General features: G+C 32.5%; 4 protein-coding genes across 5 annotated transcripts; 3 read left to right on the top strand and 1 right to left on the bottom strand.

Moving 5' to 3' along the window:
* Positions 1-6,003: 6,003 nt before the first annotated feature.
* On the bottom strand, positions 6,004-8,163 carry LOC7481613 (peroxynitrite isomerase Rv2717c). 2 transcript variants are annotated; one of them, XM_002316126.4, is made up of 4 exons: positions 7,867-8,159; positions 7,650-7,790; positions 7,450-7,518; positions 6,004-6,405 (listed from the first exon to the last, which is right to left on the bottom strand). In XM_002316126.4, exons 1-4 carry the CDS (start codon positions 8,026-8,028, stop codon positions 6,286-6,288), a joined length of 492 nt encoding a protein of 163 aa, XP_002316162.1. In that variant the 5' UTR covers positions 8,029-8,159; the 3' UTR covers positions 6,004-6,285. The 2 variants fall into 2 exon arrangements, with proteins under 2 accessions (XP_002316162.1, XP_024465598.2); XM_024609830.2 differs by lacking the exon at positions 6,004-6,405 and adding an exon at positions 6,798-7,092 and having other exon boundaries at positions 7,867-8,163.
* Positions 8,164-9,620: 1,457 nt separating this feature from the next.
* On the top strand, positions 9,621-11,982 carry LOC7481614 (uncharacterized). The gene is made up of 5 exons (XM_052456810.1): positions 9,621-9,955; positions 10,309-10,611; positions 10,874-11,035; positions 11,514-11,597; positions 11,675-11,982. Exons 1-5 carry the CDS (start codon positions 9,722-9,724, stop codon positions 11,780-11,782), a joined length of 891 nt encoding a protein of 296 aa, XP_052312770.1. The 5' UTR covers positions 9,621-9,721; the 3' UTR covers positions 11,783-11,982.
* Positions 11,983-12,119: 137 nt separating this feature from the next.
* Positions 12,120-14,175, top strand: LOC112326130 (heavy metal-associated isoprenylated plant protein 32). Its single transcript, XM_024593451.2, has 3 exons — positions 12,120-12,622; positions 12,725-12,800; positions 12,923-14,175. Exons 1-3 carry the CDS (start codon positions 12,584-12,586, stop codon positions 13,693-13,695), a joined length of 888 nt encoding a protein of 295 aa, XP_024449219.2. The 5' UTR covers positions 12,120-12,583; the 3' UTR covers positions 13,696-14,175.
* A 1,142-nt stretch (positions 14,176-15,317) lies between these two features.
* Positions 15,318-17,679, top strand: LOC112328881 (uncharacterized). Its single transcript, XM_024610072.2, has 5 exons — positions 15,318-15,651; positions 16,012-16,311; positions 16,572-16,733; positions 17,211-17,294; positions 17,372-17,679. The coding sequence occupies exons 1-5, from the start codon at positions 15,418-15,420 to the stop codon at positions 17,477-17,479; spliced, it is 888 nt and encodes a 295-aa protein (XP_024465840.2). The 5' UTR covers positions 15,318-15,417; the 3' UTR covers positions 17,480-17,679.
* The last annotated feature ends 44 nt before the right edge of the window (positions 17,680-17,723 follow it).

Here is a 17,723-nt window from a genome sequence, read left to right on the forward strand (position 1 = left end):
GGATATTTACAAGATATTAATTTAAGTTTTGAAGTCCTTTTTTTATTTTTTCCGGTGGGTTCATCAAATTACCCATGTTCAATTTTATCAACTTATAAAAATCACTTTTAATCTTCATACTAAACATATTTATTCTTGTTTGTTTCTCGATAATTCTTTTCATGGTCGATAAAACTTTTACATAATAATAATATTTATAATTACACCAACAATATAAAAACGGTTACACCTATAGCTATACTTAGCGGCTATGGTTATAGCGATGCCACAAAACTACATCCACGAATAATTTTTATAGCGGCTCGTACACAAAATATATTATTATTGTAATTGTTTCTGTCCTCAATCTTGCTAATTAAAGTATTCCAAACATTTATATTTACAAGCCTTGAGAATATATAAAAAACTACATGAGATCTATATAATATATACATTTTCATAAATATATCTATAAATATCCTAGATATTTATATAAAAAAAATTATATTAAATGTTTTATAACTTATATATTTATAAGATATTTATATAAAATATTTATTTTAAATAAGTCTATATAAGTTTATCTCTCTGTAAACATAAAAAAAAAGATCAGAGCTTATATTTCTTATCTTTCTTAACTTTAGGTCTAACACAACACATGTATAATACGACTAAGAAACATTCAATTCTTTTTTAAAAAAGAAAAAAAAAGAAAAAAAAAAAGAAACATTCAATTCTATAAAATGTTCATTATTCCCATCACATGTACAAATATTATATTGGTTTAAAGCTTTGTAGTCTTTTTCTATTGCCAGGTCATCAATTTTTCCAGGCCTAATTTTATCGGCCTATAAAAAACATCAAGTGGATATTTTAAATCCTCATGCCTAAAATGGCAAGGAAAATAAGCAGGTACCGTGTATTTGAATGACATCTTACGAGTGGCGGCAGGACACGTCGTTAATTAACAGTGCTCCTAGTCCTGAGCTGACGTGGAGAGCAAATATCATGCTTTAAAAAAAAAAGTTATAATAGTTTTTTAACAAAGAAATAATTGATGAATAAAATTTGAGTTTTTATTGTTTTAAAAAAGTTTTTGAATATATATATACTCTTTTTCTGTACACTTTACAACAAGCTTCTTGAGATAAGCAAGAATTCTTTATTCAAAATATTAAATTTTTTATTAGATTGTAATGATTAAAGACTAATAAAAAAAATTTATTATTTTTTATATAAAGGTTATCGCGCTTAAAAATTTTAAAGTTTAATCAATTAATAAAAATTTAATATATTTAAATATTTAAATATTTAGTGTTTAACATACTCATTCATAATAAGATAAAACCGTATACCTATAAAGAGCATGTAATAATAGATTTCATTATATTTTTAGTGTATTTAATATTGTGGTGATTATTATTTTTTAAATTGTTTTTTTGTTTAAAATAATATTTTTTTTAAAAAAATATTATAATACCAACACAAGATATACAAATACATTTTAAAAACTAATTTTAAACAAATAAAAAAAATAAATTCTTGATGAACAGTGTTAAGGTGCATGTTTATCCATTCTACTCCTAGCATAGGGTGAACTTTTGTCTTTATCAATTTTATATTTTGCTCTACAAGTTCAGAAATTGATAGAATTGAAATCCCCGTCTTCTCAAATAAAACTTAATTTCATCACCAAATTTTATGTTTTCTCGTAATTTTGTTTTGTTTGTAAATATAATTATAATTATTTTTTATTTAAAAATATATTTAAATAATATTTTTTTATTTTTCATAAATTATTTTTGAAGTAAACACATCAAAATAATCTGAAAATAGTAAAAAATTATTAATTTAAAATACAAAAAAAATTTAAAATACAAAAATAAATGACAAATAAAACTGACCAGTTGGGTAATTCACTGATGTCTTAATTGCCCTTATATTCAAAGGGGAAAGCAGTCAAATAAACCTTACCGCACGTGTTGATGAGTTTCATTCGTACGTGTTGACCGGGATGGAATAGTTGCATTGGCAACGGTACAAGGGCATCTGCAACTCCCAAGGATGTGATAAATGAAAAGTAAAAAAAAAATAAAAAAAATATCAATTTAATTTTTCAATGTTTGTTTTATATGTTTCAAGAGAAATAATATTCTTTGCAAAAATATAAAAATCCTACAAAATATTATTTATTATAATAGTATTTTTTTACTATTTTTTTTAGATTTATGTTTGTTTTTTATTTTACTTTTTATAAAAGTATTTTGATCTTATAATCCATGTCATGAATTTAACGAGTTCACTTAAGTTATTATTTTTTAATTTTATTATTTAATATTAAATTAATTGAGAATCATTCGAGTTAATTTTAAATCCTTTTATATCAAATTGTTAAAATAATTATGTATCAAATATATTAAAATATAATTTATCTTTCTAAATAACTTTTTACCTTTGAAGTGTACATAAGCAGAAAAGTAAGCATTTTCAAGGAAAAAAACTATATATTTAGAAAAGTCAAGTTGATAATTTGATTTTTAAAATAATGTAAATATGAAATTTTTTATACGTGCTAATTTTTAATGGAAAGATATTTAGAAAAATCAATTATATTTTAATATATTTAATATAAATAAAAACAATTTATTAATTATAATTAACTAATATAAACAACTCCAATGAAGACTAATTTTTTGCATAAAAATATAAGTACCAAATTTTGAAGACTTTTGACCAATATACACGAATAGCTTAATTTACAACATAAAAATATTATTTTAGCTTTCTAATATGGCCTTTGGAGCTGCAAAATCCTTTTAGTTTTAATTTAGCTTTTTCCTAAGAGATATTCATATTACCAGTTTAACTCCACTCTTTTAAATAGCATCTCCTCGTCACTATGAAAGCCCAAAACCGAAAGGAGATTTTCTTTTGTTTTCAACCCAGTGAGTTTCGAGAGCGGTAGATTTGTTTTTCCTTCCCTTTTTTTTTTTATGTTTTTCAAAGTGTGTTTTATTTAAAAAAAATAAAATAAAGATTTTTAGTATTTTTTTTTAATTTTGATTTACTGATATTAAAAAATATTTTTAAGTAAAAAAATCACTATACGTACATCATAGTTCCAAGAACACTAGATATGGCAATTTTCGAACATTGTATTACAACGAACAAAACAAAACCATACGGTGCTGTCATAAAAGGAATTTTTTTTCCCATTTAGCAACTTGAATACAACTCTTTGGATGCGCGCAGAATGGTTCCTTCACTAGTTGCATGCAAGCATTTCCCTTCACCGCGAAATTGACAGCATATATAGAGAAGATACATATATTTATACTCATCAATCCGACGGCTGGGATAATATACTAACAAGATAAGCAATTTGGAATTCCACATCCTGTAATGATTCTTTTCCACGTGAAAGGGAACAAAATAAATAGAAGGGTCAGCTCCAAAAACTCTTCCCACTATACCGGCCGGTATTCTCAATCTTGTCCACTTTTTTTTTTTATCATTTCCATTTTTTAAATTTAAAAATAAATAATTATTGGGTTTTCTTGGCGGGCAAGTCTTGCCAGCCATCCATTTCTTTCATTAAAACAAAAAAATCCAGTTTTTTTTTTTTGATTACGATGGTTCCAATGTTAGGAGAGCATGAGCTGCCACGTTTGACCCCTACAATGGCTGCACGTGTCAGGCCTTTGCGATACTCCATCATCGAATTGGATAACCAATTCTTAGTATTTCTTTTTCTTTTTTTAAATAGTACTGGCCTAGAAAGTTTTGGCGCACTGCATTTTCATGCGTTTTGCTGTTGAAAAATGAAAATAATGCAATCCACTACATTAGGTTGTTCTTAACATATAGTTTCTTTTTTTTTAAAAAAAATCAGAAATTAAGCTGTTTGAAAGAGCATGATTATTTAAGATTTTGTTGTTAAAAACAACGTAGTCTTTATATTTTAAAAAAAAGATTTTTAAATTTTTTTGATTATTTTTGTTTTATTTTTTTATATTTTTAAATGGTTTTGATATGCTAATATTAAAATTAAAATTTAAAAAATAAAAAATTATATTATTTTAATATATTTCCAACTAAACTACATTTTAAAAAAATCACTATCACACTCCAACCACTAAAAACACTAAATAAACAGTCCACTGAAAATGAATTTAGATCATGACACCTCTCTCCTTCATCCACCGTCAGTATTATTTCCCATATCATCCGCTTATCAAAACACGCAAGTACGGAATCATACATACATATATTTACGCCAGCCCTCCTCACTATTGGATCATGGGCGGGCGCCTTATTAGAATTCATGAATTCTATTATTATCTTTAATAATTTTATAAATTTTAAAATAATAATTATATAAATATCTAATAATTTTGATATTTATAAGATTTAAACTAGTTACCCGAACAAACCTAAAATCTAACTAATTAAACTATAATCCTCAAAGTGTTTTTTTTTTTATCTTATTTTAAAAATAGAGGAGTTTAGCTTTTGGTATGACTGACTTTCTCCATTACCCTGCCTTGCAATTTGCTAATTACTCGCTAATAACCTTACACGGTTGTGGATAACATTATAGGGGAAACTAGTTTGATCTTCCAACCTTCGCGGCGGGTAAGAGTATGTGTTTTTAATGTCATATGGATATATTTTTTTCTCAAATATCATGTTTTTTAATTAAAAAACATATACTAGCTGTTTTTATAATCTTAATGTTTTTTCTTTAACTGATAACAAATTAATTTTATTTTTATAAATACATTGTGAAAATAAAAACTATATAAAAAAATTAAAGATAAATTAAAATAATCTCTTTAAAAGACTTTCAAATAATAAAAAACAATAACTACTAATTAAAAAGTACACACTAAACAATCTTCTTAAGAAAATAGAAGAGAAGTTAGTTTGATGTTGTATGCATCACTTGATATATTCAGAGCAGATCAACTTCATGATTCATCTTCTTTCTTTGGTCGGGGTCCTATCGTTTCGAGTGAATGCAATGTTTTTGATTTTGAGAGTGCCATTTGTGAATGCCTGCCTCTACACTAGCTGGGCCTCCGCCATTGTTTTTTCTTTGTTATTTGGAAACAGGTTCAAGCAGCTGATTCTTTACTTAAGCTGGTGTCGGAGTTGAAGCAGACATCAATCTTTTCAGGATTTGCATCTCTTAATGACCATGTTGATCGAAGAATAGACGAGTTTGACCAGCTCGTGGAAAAAACAGTTGGAGAGGCGGCTGCTGCGCGCTAGCCTCGAGGAGCTTGAAACACTTTACTATTCTTCCGCACAGAGGACAAGTCAAACCTTAGAACCGTAACTAAGATTCCTAAAAACTTGCGATATCATTCTCTTGTTTAATAGGCTTGTTTTCCTGAGTGTATAATTACTTGTGTAATCAAAGGCAACACTGTATTTGAATGGAAGGAAATATATTTCGAGTGATTATCTAATTTTCTTCCTTCTGACGAAGTTTTTTACGCCAAGTATGATCAGTATTTGCCTAATTAAAAGTGAATAGAGAAGGGACCGGATCTTGAAGTCACTTGCATTTTCGACTGGTGAGCTTTCTTAGTTTGGTAACAAGCTCAAGGAACATCATGACTGCCAATGATTTATGTTCGCATGTTTTGCTTGTTCCATGTCAGTGTTCCTCGGCTTTGTTTAATGACACTTTTGGAGTTTATTTGTTCTGTTTAAAAGCCAATCTAAATCAAACGTGCATGGTGAAAAATGGGCTGTGCCATGGCAGATTCTAGATGCCATCGAACAGGCATCAAGGATGCGATGCAGTGATGGGTCACTGCATCGCCCTAGTGGTTTTTATAAGCAAGTAACCTTATGCCTTGTGGAAACTCACAAATCAATGTTCATGTTTTTCTTTTAAGAAAAAAAATTCGGACCTTCTTAAATTTTGTAAGGATGAGAGAACGAGCAGGAGTTGTTTGCAGAAAAGGGGAAAAAGAAAAAAGAGTCGCGTGGGAAATATTAAAGTTCACAGTATGCACAAATCAAAGACACGCTTTAAAATCATATACAGAGCACAAGTCTGTCTGAAATAAAACGATCAAATGTTCATTAATACATCATTGTCAGGAGTTCTTCACAACTCAATGAAGGATTTTACTGTCTGCTGACAAACAAGCAACTCCAACAATAATTTACACGACGGCACTTTGTGCATTTAACAATTGCTTGCAAGGATTTAGCAGCTGCAAACATCAAGATCAGCCAAGATGCATGCTACTTTATATTCTCTGCCAATTTTAAATAGGCATGAAACTGTTAGAGCTTCTTGAGCAAAGCTTTCAGATGTGGCTGAATACCAGTTAGGTTGGTAGCCATTTGAACCACATATGATAAATCTCCATTCACCAATTCAAAATCTCGTGTTATCTCCTTCACCTGCCAAAGAAAAACGAAGGTGATTTGCAATCACTTGCAATAAAAAATGAACAGATTTGTTTTAAAACAGAATCCACAGTGCTAAATAAAAAGAACACAGACAATTTTATTTTTTATGCTTCTTAAAAGACATTGCTTTATAATCCTCCTATATTCTTTTAAGATAAAAACATACAACATTTGCATAATTCCTCCTTTCTTCAATGGGACAAACTATGTTTCTAAATCTCTAGTATTCAATTCTAGTTGTAACCCTGTATGGATTGTTGTAATTCTGTTCAACCTGTACAAGCTAAAATCCTCATCCTTGTAATATAATTACCATCAATATAAATGAATAAGTTTAGGATTACCATTACTAGAATAGTGACCCATGAATCCCTATCTATAGATTTTTCTTTTGCTCGTGGCATGCAACAGACTGTCCTCGCCTCTCATGCCGAACCATTGACAGTGAAATAAAAAAACCGGCAAATGGTTACATTGCTCAATGACAACATGCTTGTGTGGTATGGGAATTCAAGTAAAGGCTTCTCTAATATCTATGCTGAAATTTGAAAATCAAATGCACAAATTTGAGGCAGCTTTCGTCTAATGGTCAAGAGAATGAGGTCTAAACTTACCATGACAAAAACATTCTACCATCCAAGGTATAAAATCAGCTACTGTTTGCATAAATTGAAGCTCCTGTGCATCACAGAACAAGTCTACTGGCATATAATTTGAAATAAAAATGAATCTGGTTTTGTCTTTAGGATCATGAACCAACTAATTATCAAGAATGCAGCCAGCTAGTTATTTTCCAAATAACCATTCCCAAATCCCAACTTAATTTTGTATACAGAAACAGAAAATTGGCAATGGTAATGGATACAGTGCCCTCTTTGCAGTACTAACGGCAACAGAAAAGAGAGTTCCATGCTTCATCGACCAATAGTGAAGCATTCTTTAACTAGTAATGTAAAGTTATACAAAGGTTAATGTTGAGGATGCAAATAACCCATCGAACAAACAATATGAATGGTCGTGAAAAAGAAAAATCACCTTAGAAGCATTGCCCACCAATTGACTCTGAAGCTTGATCGTCTTATCTTGTGTATTATAAGTCCCTTTCTAAAAACAAATTACCAGAATATAATTCACCTGATACCAGTAATTAAGATAGGAAGCCAAAAAAGAGAAGATCCAATATAGTTTTCATCTTCAAAAGTAAGGCATGGAAGTGAGAAAATTAAAAAAAAAACCTGGACTTCAACGATGCCAGTGCTCTGAGCAATGACAACTTCAATGGTACCATCAGGCTTGGGTCTCCAGTAACCACTCTCGGCATGCATAGGTTCTCCAGAATTGAGTTTCCAAGTCTTTTGATTATAAGCTATCACAGGCTACAAGAGAAACCCTACTCAGTATTTGCTGATGGTCAAACTCAAAACTAAGGGGAAAGAAATATTGAAGCTATACCTTGCCAGGATTGGAAGAGAAATGGAGCTCTTCTCCATAAGAGAAAGAGTTGATGGTGGGATAGCCACCTTCTCCTTGGCCCCTCCATGTCCCCAGCAGATATGAGAGTGGCACGATTACTGGATGCACAGCTGCTGCTGACGGTGGCGTGACAGAGTCCATCCTCTACTACAGCTACCGTTCTTGATTTCTCTACCAAAGACTTTATTTTTGATCCAAGACCTTTTTAACTCTGGGTTGCAGTGGACAAGATTATCGGCAGGCAGGGAGTGCCAGGCTGCTCTGCTACCCCTGCCTTCAGCTGTCTCCTCTAACATGGTCATGGATGGGCTGTATGAGGCCCGAATCAAAGCGGGTTTGAACCTAGTGGATGAGCCCCTTTTTCGGCCCAATTTCTTCCGTACCTTTATGGCCCAACATTCTTTGCCCATAGAGTTTTTAGTAATTTTCACTACTGCTTTGCTCGATAGAAAGAGAAGGAAGCGCGCAAAAAACCGAACTTGTTTTGTTGTGTATACTTTTCAGCGACTTTTTTAAGATTCCGTCAAAATAGGAGGGAGGCAGTAAAAGATATTTTCCAGGTTTAGTTCGACCGTGTCAGAAAACGAGATAGCGACAGATCGATGAAAGGTCAACGGCGTCTGTATTGATTTTTTTTTTTAAAAAATTTTGTAGATTCTTTTTTAATTCTTTATGTCTTTTTTTTTTAAAAAAAAACTGTTTGTATTGATTGATTTATTTATTTTTGTTCTTAGAGTGATTGAAATGTGAGGATTTTGCTAATTTAGTGGCTAGTTGGTTCTCTTTCTGAAGTGATTGAAAAATTGAAATGTAAGGCTTCACTTAATTATTAATTATTACATAATCGAGGGATTGATTTTAGATTCATTCTAAAAATTATTTGGAGTTGAAAGTCGCATGTGATAGACACGTGATGATTAAACACAATTGTTGATGACGTGGAGGAATGTTTGGAAACGCGGATGAATTTATGTTTTCAAAAAATTTAAATTTTTTTTGTATGTTTTGGATCGTTTTAATGTGCTGATCTCAAAAATAATTTTTAAAAAATAAAAAAACATCATTTTAATACATTTCGGCATGAAAAATATTTTCAAAAGTAACCGCAATTACATTTTCAAATAGACATTTATATTAAGAAATTTTGATCATTTCAAAACCTAACTGAAGAATTGTTTTTTTAAAGACTGAAATAAAATCAATACATAGTTTGGGATTAATTTGAGATTTCTCCAATTCCTCTATCCTACTTTATATTGAAAGAAAAAAATAGACAATTAAAATGTGTGTAATTTAAGTTATGAAGTTAAATTTAAGATTTTAAAGTTATCAAAAACATGTGCTTGAGTCTATAATTTGAGATTATTTATTATTTATAAAAATAATAAATACTGTAACAAAAAATACTTTATATATATATATATATAAAAGTAAAATATTATTGGGTATAAAAGAACCGAAAGAAAATATCATTTGCAATTAAATATTAATTTTTGATAAATTAAGATGCTAGGTAGTTTCTTTTTCACTTATAAGTAGATAAATATTATTTTAAAAATTATACTATAATTATAAATGATATTTAAACTATTAATTAAATTAAATTAAATTAAATTAAATTGATAGCTTAATTTAAAATGTGCAAAGCATATTCCATTGAAACTAGGAGTAGAATAAAAAACAAGGCAAGGGTAAAAGTGTAAAAGGACATTGACCCACAAACAAAACTCGAAGTTAATTTTCAAAGCTGTGCACATTTTTAGTTGACCATTCGTTTCAGCTTCGTCTCCAAAACAGAAGAACTTCCTTTTAACTCCACAGAATCACTTCAAAAATGGGAAAGAATTTTGTGAAATACTTTGTGGTGGACGCATTCACTGACTCGGCTTTCAAGGGTAACCCAGCTGCTGTATGTTTTTTAGAATCTGAAAAGGATGAAAAATGGCTACAAGATGTGGCGGCTGAGTTCAATATCTCCCAGACAGGTTACTTGACACCAATCACTAGTGATGTTGCTGTCACTTCCAATCCTAGGTTCCGTCTTAGATGGTTCACTCCTGTTGCCGAGGTCAACACTTCTTGTTATTTTTTTTTTAAACTGTATTTTCAACTAGTAAGTGATTGCTCTTTTTGTGGGTGATTAATTTTTATTGTTGTTAGTGAGTGTAAACTACTTCTGGATCAATCGGGTGGCGTGGTTTTGAATATTTTTGGCCAATTCGATGGTTTCATTCATTTACATGGAAGATACTACCAAGTTCATTACTTTTTAATGGCCCTTAAACAAACAACAATTTTTAGCTACAACTTTACTAACTGTATTGTACTGTATTGCAAATGCAAGTTTTCCTGTTTGTATTTTGAGGTGGATGATTTATAATAAAGAGGGATTCTGAATTATTATCCTTTCCCCATTCACAGGTTAATCTTTGTGGCCACGCAACATTAGCTGCTTCACACACACTATTTTCAAATGGCTTGGTCAGTTCTGACATTATTGAATTTGACACGCTATCTGGGATCCTAACTGCTAAGAAAGTTCCTGAAAGTATCAACCCTGAGAGTGTCTCAAATGGTGAAGCAAAAGAGAGCTTTCTCATTGAATTAGATTTCCCAGTTGTCCCAACGACGGAGTTCTCCATAGACACTGTGTCGATTTCTAAGGCACTGAATTCTGCTCCAATAATTGATCTCAAGAAGACTACAACCTTCGGTGACCTCTTCGTAATACCTCCAATTCCCTTTCTATTTAATGTTTTGTTATTTACATTTTAATACTTCCGTTTGCAACTCTTATTCGTTATGTTCTCACATAAATTTGCAACTAAGCACTGACCTTACTTTAAAAGAGTAATGTTTTGTTAGCATGAATGGCTCGAACCTTCCATGTATGTCATTTTTTGTATCCGGATATGATACCATATGTATTCGGTTGAATGTTGAGTTCATATGTGTACCAAAAATAATAGCCTGTCCTTTTTTGCAGGTTGTCTTGCCGTCTGGTAAAGATGTTGCAGAAATAAATCCAGAATTTGGCGAGATACTTAAATGTCCTGGAAGGGGGGTAATTGTTTCTGGAGTTGCTCCACCAGAGTCTGGATTTGATTTTTATAGCCGTTTCTTCTGCCCAAAACTTGGGATTAATGAGGTAATTTTATTGGCATTTTGTCTCATTCATCAGAATGCTCTTCAGACTTCTAATTCTAAATACCTTCCATTGCAGTAAAGATATTCCTAATTGATTGAAGTAATTGAAAGAAGTTCCTGACATTAAATATCAGGCCTTCACCAAATCTGATGAGTATTATACCTGCAAATTGAATAGAACATGATGGCCAAAATGTTAAGGATGCTGACAGCTAAATTCTTTCATCCGCTTTGTATGCTTTACCAACTTAAAGACTGTCCTGAATCTAGGTTACCTGACAGCATCAATTTTGATAACTTAATGGATAAACCCACCTGATTTGTCTTCTTTTGCTGAATCCCTTCATTGCTGAATGTTGTTGGTCTAGAAAACACTGAATTTTCAGTAACTGAAAATAGACGGTGAAACTTTGTGCACTGTCGCTAAATAAAATTATATCTGTGAATACTTCCTCATTTTACAAGTTTGAATTCTTCAGGATCCTGTTTGTGGGAGTGCACATTGTGCGTTAGCACCTTATTGGAGCAAGAAACTTGGAAAGTGTGATTTTATGGCATATCAGGTAGTCCCTCCCCTTCCCCTCTCTAAGATAGTAGTCTTAGAAAATCATATATTGCTTACGTTGTTTATCTTCTTCAGGCATCTCCTAGGAGTGGGATACTGGACATCCACTTAGATGAGCAGAACCAGAGAGTGTTGCTGCGGGGGAAAGCTGTTACTGTGATGGAAGGCTCTGTACTGGTTTAGATTTGATGTTGGATTCCGTTGTGCATGTATGAGAAAATAAATGACAATTATTGAATTGCATATTTCCTTTGTATTTCAATTAAAACTTTTGATTTGAAAACTTGTATGGTGCCTTTTCACTACACACTTATTTTCTCCTGAAGTTTGCCCTGGGTGCCCTTCAACTTATTAAATGAAAACATCAGCTAATATCTTCTTTATTATCACACCTTAAAAATTCATTAATTCTGGTATCATCAATTGATTTTGGAAATTATACTTCGTTATTAATGGATTAAATCCGTTTGACTGTTGTAGATTTCTTAACAAATCCGGAACATTGGTTGCATGATAATGTCTTGATCTTGCTGGAATTTGATTCGCGAGAAACTAATAAAAGAGTTGAACGTTGTCCAGCTTTCCAGGCATGAAAAATTATCATTGAAGGCTTTCATCATTCTAATGAAAGATTTGGCAGGAGGCATTCATCTTCATAGAAAAATTTAGAGGAATTTTTTATTTTTTATGTCAAACATATCTTATTAGTTAACGTATTACATGTCTGCACTACAATATTTGTGCAATCCAGCATCATGAACGCATATAGCTGCACCATAATCACTCGCATGACACTGATTCTGTATTTATTTCTACATTTAAATAAAGATCGTTATATGCAAATAAATGTCACTGCGTCCCCCCTGGTTTTTCAAGGCTTCTCTATCAGCCTTCTGAACAAAGAATAAAACGCACTCTCTGGGGGCGACGGGACAAGTAACTAACTCGCAACTTTTGTCTGTTAAGGACTACAGAAAATTTCCTATGGAACGTGAGCCGTTTGCTCCTTCAGTTGCTCCTCAGGTATTACAAAGAATGTCCAATGAAATGTGCTCAGATTGCAACTTTTTATTTTTTTCCTTTTCTTTTTGTTGTTAAGTATAAATGTTTCAAATACGGCTGCAGACATGTGTCCTGAAAATGAATTTTGCATGTGGAAATTGCCACAAGAAGATCAGGAAACAATTGCAGAAAACTCAAGGTATCTTTTTTACTGGTCTATTATGCTGCACAGCCTTCTTCTAGTCATGTATACGAAGAAACCAAAAGATTGAACTGCTATGCATCGAATTTGTTATGCTTTTCCTTTTTTTCATTTGCTAGGTGTGCACTCCATCCACATAGATGCGAATGAGGGGAAGGTGACAGTCTCAAGTACAGTAGACCCTCATGTACTTATAGAAGAGTTTGCAAAGATTGGGAAGAAAGCACATCTTCTATGGGAACCAAGACCTCTCTTGATGAACCAAAACAATGCTGATAACAGAGGTAAGAGAGTTCAAGATGCACCTTTTATTGCTCAACAAAATGGAATCGATCTCGATCAGCTGGCTCAACTGCAAAAATTCGCTGAGAATAAAAGCTTGAAACTTTTGGAGCTAAACCAAACCAACAACATAAAGATGACCTTCAGTGACAACGGTGTTATCAGTCATAGTGATCATGCCACAGACATCAATACAAACAATTTGCACGAGCTTAAAGGGAGTAATGGAGCTATGAATGGGCACAACCCACCACCTATGAATACATTTGGTCAAGGCCAATATGGTAATATCGGTGGTGCGAGCAGCAGCAGAGGTCCTGCTCCCTCTGGTAATGGTAGTGGTGGATGTGATCCCACAACGAAAAATGTACCTCCTTGTTGCCACGCTTTTGAGTTCAGCTGTGGCGGCAATAGATGGGGTGAGGAGAAGGCTCAAAGGCCTCTACTGCCACCCAACTGTGATCCTACTGGTCCCATGCCAACATACAACCATGGTCCTTACGGCGCAACACCACCAAATCACTATGCTCCTCATGGATCGCAACCGGTGAATATCCTACACGCAGATGTAAACTGTGGTGGGGGTCATAAAACTTGCCGGGTGATGTGAGCTACAGCTTGTGCTGCAGGCTATGATTAGGTTAACGAATAATAAACCATGTTCTGTTGTTGCAAATCCACACGTGAACTTGGCATTCACGTTATCAGCAGGCAGGGAGTGCCAGGCTGCTCTGCTACCCCTGTCTTCAGCTGTCTCCTCTAACATGGTCATGGATGGGCTGGATGAGGCCCGAATCAAAGCGGGTTTGAACCAAGTGGATGAGCCCCTTTGTGGCCCAATGTCTTCTGTACCTTTATGGCCCAACATTCTTTGCCCATAGAGTTTTTAGTAATTTTCACTACTGCTTTGTTCGATAGAAAGAGAGGGAAGCGCGCAAAAAACCAAACTTGTTTTGTTGTGTATACTTTTCAGCGATTTTTTTTAAGATTCCGTCTTTTAACTAAAATAAGAGGGAGGCAGTAAAAGATATTTTCCAGGTTTAGTTCGACCGTGTCAGAAAACGAGATGGCGACAGATCGATGAAAGGTCAACGGCGTCTGTATTGATTTTTTTTAAAAAAAAATTTGTAGATTCTTTTTTAATTCTTTATGTCTTTTTTTTTTTAAAAAAAAAACTGTTTGTATTGATTGATTTATTTATTTTTGTTCTTAGAGTGATTGAAATGTGAGGATTTTGCTAATTTAGTGGCTAGTTGGTTCTCTTTCTGAAGTGATTGAAAAATTGAAATGTAAGGCTTCACTTAATTATTAATTATTACATAATCGAGGGATTGATTTTAGATTCATTCTAAAAATTATTTGGAGTTGAAAGTCGCATGTGATAGACACGTGATGATTAAACACAATTGTTGATGACGTGGAGGAATGTTTGGAAACGCGGGTGAATTTATGTTTTCAAAAAATTTAAATTGTTTTTGTGAAAAATTAATTTTTTTGTATGTTTTGGATTGTTTTAATGTGCTGATCTCAAAAATAATTTTTAAAAAATAAAAAAACATCATTTTAATGCATTTCGGCATGAAAAATATTTTCAAAAATAACCGCAATTACATTTTCAAATAGACATTTATATTAAGAAATTTTGATCATTTGAAAACCTAACTGAAGAATTGTTTTTTTAAAGACCGAAATAAAATGTGTGTAATTTGAGATTTTGGGATTAATTTGAGATTTCTCCGATTCCTCTATCCTACTTTATATTGAAAGAAAAAAATAGACAATTAAAATGTGTGTAATTTAAGTTATGAAGTTAAATTTAAGATTTTAAAGTTATCAAAAACATGTGCTTGAGTCTATAATTTGAGATTATTTATTATTTATAAAAATAATAAATACTGTAACAAAAAATACTTTATATATATATATATATAAAAGTAAAATATTATTGGGTATAAAAGAACCGAAAGAAAATATCATTTGCAATTAAATATTAATTTTTGATAAATTAAGATGCTAGGTAGTTTCTTTTTCACTTATAAGTAGATAAATATTATTTTAAAAATTATACTATAATTATAAATGATATTTAAACTATTAATTAAATTAATTTAAATTAAATTGATAGCTTAATTTAAAATGTGCAAAGCATATTCCATTGAAACTAGGAGTAGAATAAAAAACAAGGCAAGGGTAAAGGTGTAAAAGGACAATGACCCACAAACAAAACTCAGTTAACCTTCCAAGCTTTGCACCTTTTTAGTTGACCTTTCGTTTCAGCTTCGTCTCCAAAACAGAAGAACTTCCTTTTTAACTCCACAGAATCACTTCACAAATGGGAAAGAAGTTTGTGAAATACTTTGTGGTGGACGCATTCACTGACTCGGCTTTCAAGGGAAACCCAGCTGCTGTATGTTTATTAGAATATGAAAAGGATGAAAAATGGTTACAAGCTGTGGCGGCTGAGTTCAATATCTCCGAGACATGTTACTTGACACCAATCACTACTGATGTTGCTGTCACTTCCAATCCTAGGTTCCGTCTTAGATGGTTCACTCCTGTTGCCGAGGTCAACGCTTCTTTTTTCTTGTTAGTTTTTTTTTTAAATGTATTTTCAACTAGTAAGTGATTGCTCTTTTTGTGGGTGATTAATTTTTATTGTCGTTAGTGAGTGTAAACTACTTCTGGATCAATCGGGTGGCGCGGTTTTGAATATTTTTGGCCAATTCGATGGTTTCATTCATTTACATGGAAGATTCTACCAAGTTCATTACTTTTTAATGGCCCTTAAACAAACAACAATTTTTAGCTACAATTTTACTAACTGTATTGTACTGTATTGCAAATGCAAGTTTTCCTGTTTGTATTTTGAGGTGGATGATTTATAATAAAGAGGGATTCTGAATTATTATCCTTTCCCCATTCACAGGTTAATCTTTGTGGCCACGCAACATTAGCTGCTTCACACACACTATTTTCAAATGGCTTGGTCAGTTCTGACATTATTGAATTTGACACGCTATCTGGGATCCTAACTGCTAAGAAAGTTCCTCAAAGTATCAACCCTGAGAATGTCTCAAATGGTGAAGCAAAAGAGAGCTTTCTCATTGAATTAGATTTCCCAGTTGTCCCATTGACGGAGTTCTTCATAGACGCTGTGTCGATTTCTAAGGCACTGAATTCTGCTCCAATAATTGATCTCAAGAAGACAACCTTCGGTGACCTCTTCGTAACACCTCCAATTCCCTTTCTATTTAATGTTTTGTTATTTACATTTTTATACTTCCGTTTGCAACTCTTATTCGTTATTTTCTCACATAAATTTGCAACTAAGCACCGACCTTACTTTAAAAGAGTAATGTTTTGTTAGCATGAATGGCTCGAACCTTCCATGTATGTCATTTTTTGTATCCGGATACGATGCCATATGTATTCGGTTGAATGTTGAGTTCATTTGTGTACCAAAAATAATAGCTTGTCCTTTTGCAGATTGTCTTGCCGTCTGGTAAAGATGTTGCAGAAATAAATCCAGAATTTGATGAGATACTTAAATGTCCTGGAAGGGGGGTAATTGTTTCTGGAGTTGCTCCACCAGAGTCTGGATTTGATTTTTATAGCCGTTTCTTCTGCCCAAAAGTTGGGATTAATGAGGTAATTTTATTGGCATTTTGTCTCATTCATCAGAATGCTCTTCAGACTTCTAATTCTAAATACCTTCCATTGCAGTAAAGATATTCCTAATTGATTGAAGTAATTGAAAGAAGTTCCTGACATTAAATATCAGGCCTTCACCAAATCTGATGAGTATTGTACCTGCAAATTGAATAGAACATGATGGCCAAAATGCTAAGGATTCTGACAGCTAAATTCTTTCATCCGCTTTGTATGCTTTACCAACTTAAAGACTGTCCTGAATCTAGGTTACCTGACAGCATCAATTTTGATACCTTAATGGATAAACCCACCTGATTTGTCTTCTTTTGCTGAATCCCTTCATTGCTGAATGTTGTTGGTCTAGAAAACACTGAATTTTCAGTAACTGAAATAGATGGTGAAACTTTGTGCACTGTCGCAAAATAAAATTATATCTGTGAATACTTCCTCATTTTACAAGTTTGAATTCTTCAGGATCCTGTTTGTGGGAGTGCACATTGTGCGTTAGCACCTTATTGGAGCAAGAAACTTGGAAAGTGTGATTTTATGGCATATCAGGTAGTCCCTCCCCTTCCCCTCTCTAAGATAGTAGTCTTAGAAAATCATATATTGCTTACGTTGTTTATCTTCTTCAGGCATCTCCTAGGAGTGGGATACTGGACATCCACTTAGATGAGCAGAACCAGAGAGTGTTGCTGCGGGGGAAAGCTGTTACTGTGATGGAAGGCTCTGTACTGGTTTAGATTTGATGTTGGATTCCGTTGTGCATGTATGAGAAAATAAATGACAATTATTGAATTGCATATTTCCTTTGTATTTCAATTAAAACTTTTGATTTGAAAACTTGTATGGTGCCTTTTCACTACACACTTATTTTCTCCTGAAGTTTGCCCTGGGTGCCCTTCAACTTATTAAATGAAAACATCAGCTAATATCTTCTTTATTATCACACCTTAAAAATTCATTAATTCTGGTATCATCAATTGA

This window comes from Populus trichocarpa, chromosome 10 (assembly GCF_000002775.5).
Source record: "Populus trichocarpa isolate Nisqually-1 chromosome 10, P.trichocarpa_v4.1, whole genome shotgun sequence".
Lineage (NCBI taxonomy): Eukaryota > Viridiplantae > Streptophyta > Magnoliopsida > Malpighiales > Salicaceae > Populus > Populus trichocarpa.

What these genes read in the sequence shown, in the direction of transcription:
- LOC7481614 (XM_052456810.1), top strand. Translation starts at nt 9,722, where the DNA reads ATGGGAAAGAATTTTGTGAAATACTTTGTGGTGGACGCATTCACTGAC. An exon ending in CAAAACTTGGGATTAATGAG is followed by an intron (nt 11,036 to 11,513) that starts GTAATTTTATTG and finishes TGAATTCTTCAG; the next exon opens with GATCCTGTTTGTGGGAGTGC. An exon ending in GTGATTTTATGGCATATCAG is followed by an intron (nt 11,598 to 11,674) that starts GTAGTCCCTCCC and finishes TATCTTCTTCAG; the next exon opens with GCATCTCCTAGGAGTGGGAT.
- LOC7481613 (XM_002316126.4), bottom strand. Translation starts at nt 8,028, where the DNA reads ATGGACTCTGTCACGCCACCGTCAGCAGCAGCTGTGCATCCAGTAATC. An exon ending in CTGGCATCGTTGAAGTCCAG is followed by an intron (nt 7,519 to 7,649) that starts GTTTTTTTTTTA and finishes ATTTGTTTTTAG; the next exon opens with AAAGGGACTTATAATACACA. An exon ending in TGGTGGGCAATGCTTCTAAG is followed by an intron (nt 6,406 to 7,449) that starts GTGATTTTTCTT and finishes TTTCTTTGGCAG; the next exon opens with GTGAAGGAGATAACACGAGA.
- LOC112328881 (XM_024610072.2), top strand. Translation starts at nt 15,418, where the DNA reads ATGGGAAAGAAGTTTGTGAAATACTTTGTGGTGGACGCATTCACTGAC. An exon ending in CAAAAGTTGGGATTAATGAG is followed by an intron (nt 16,734 to 17,210) that starts GTAATTTTATTG and finishes TGAATTCTTCAG; the next exon opens with GATCCTGTTTGTGGGAGTGC. An exon ending in GTGATTTTATGGCATATCAG is followed by an intron (nt 17,295 to 17,371) that starts GTAGTCCCTCCC and finishes TATCTTCTTCAG; the next exon opens with GCATCTCCTAGGAGTGGGAT.
- LOC112326130 (XM_024593451.2), top strand. Translation starts at nt 12,584, where the DNA reads ATGGAACGTGAGCCGTTTGCTCCTTCAGTTGCTCCTCAG. An exon ending in CTCCTTCAGTTGCTCCTCAG is followed by an intron (nt 12,623 to 12,724) that starts GTATTACAAAGA and finishes ATACGGCTGCAG; the next exon opens with ACATGTGTCCTGAAAATGAA. An exon ending in ACAATTGCAGAAAACTCAAG is followed by an intron (nt 12,801 to 12,922) that starts GTATCTTTTTTA and finishes TTCATTTGCTAG; the next exon opens with GTGTGCACTCCATCCACATA.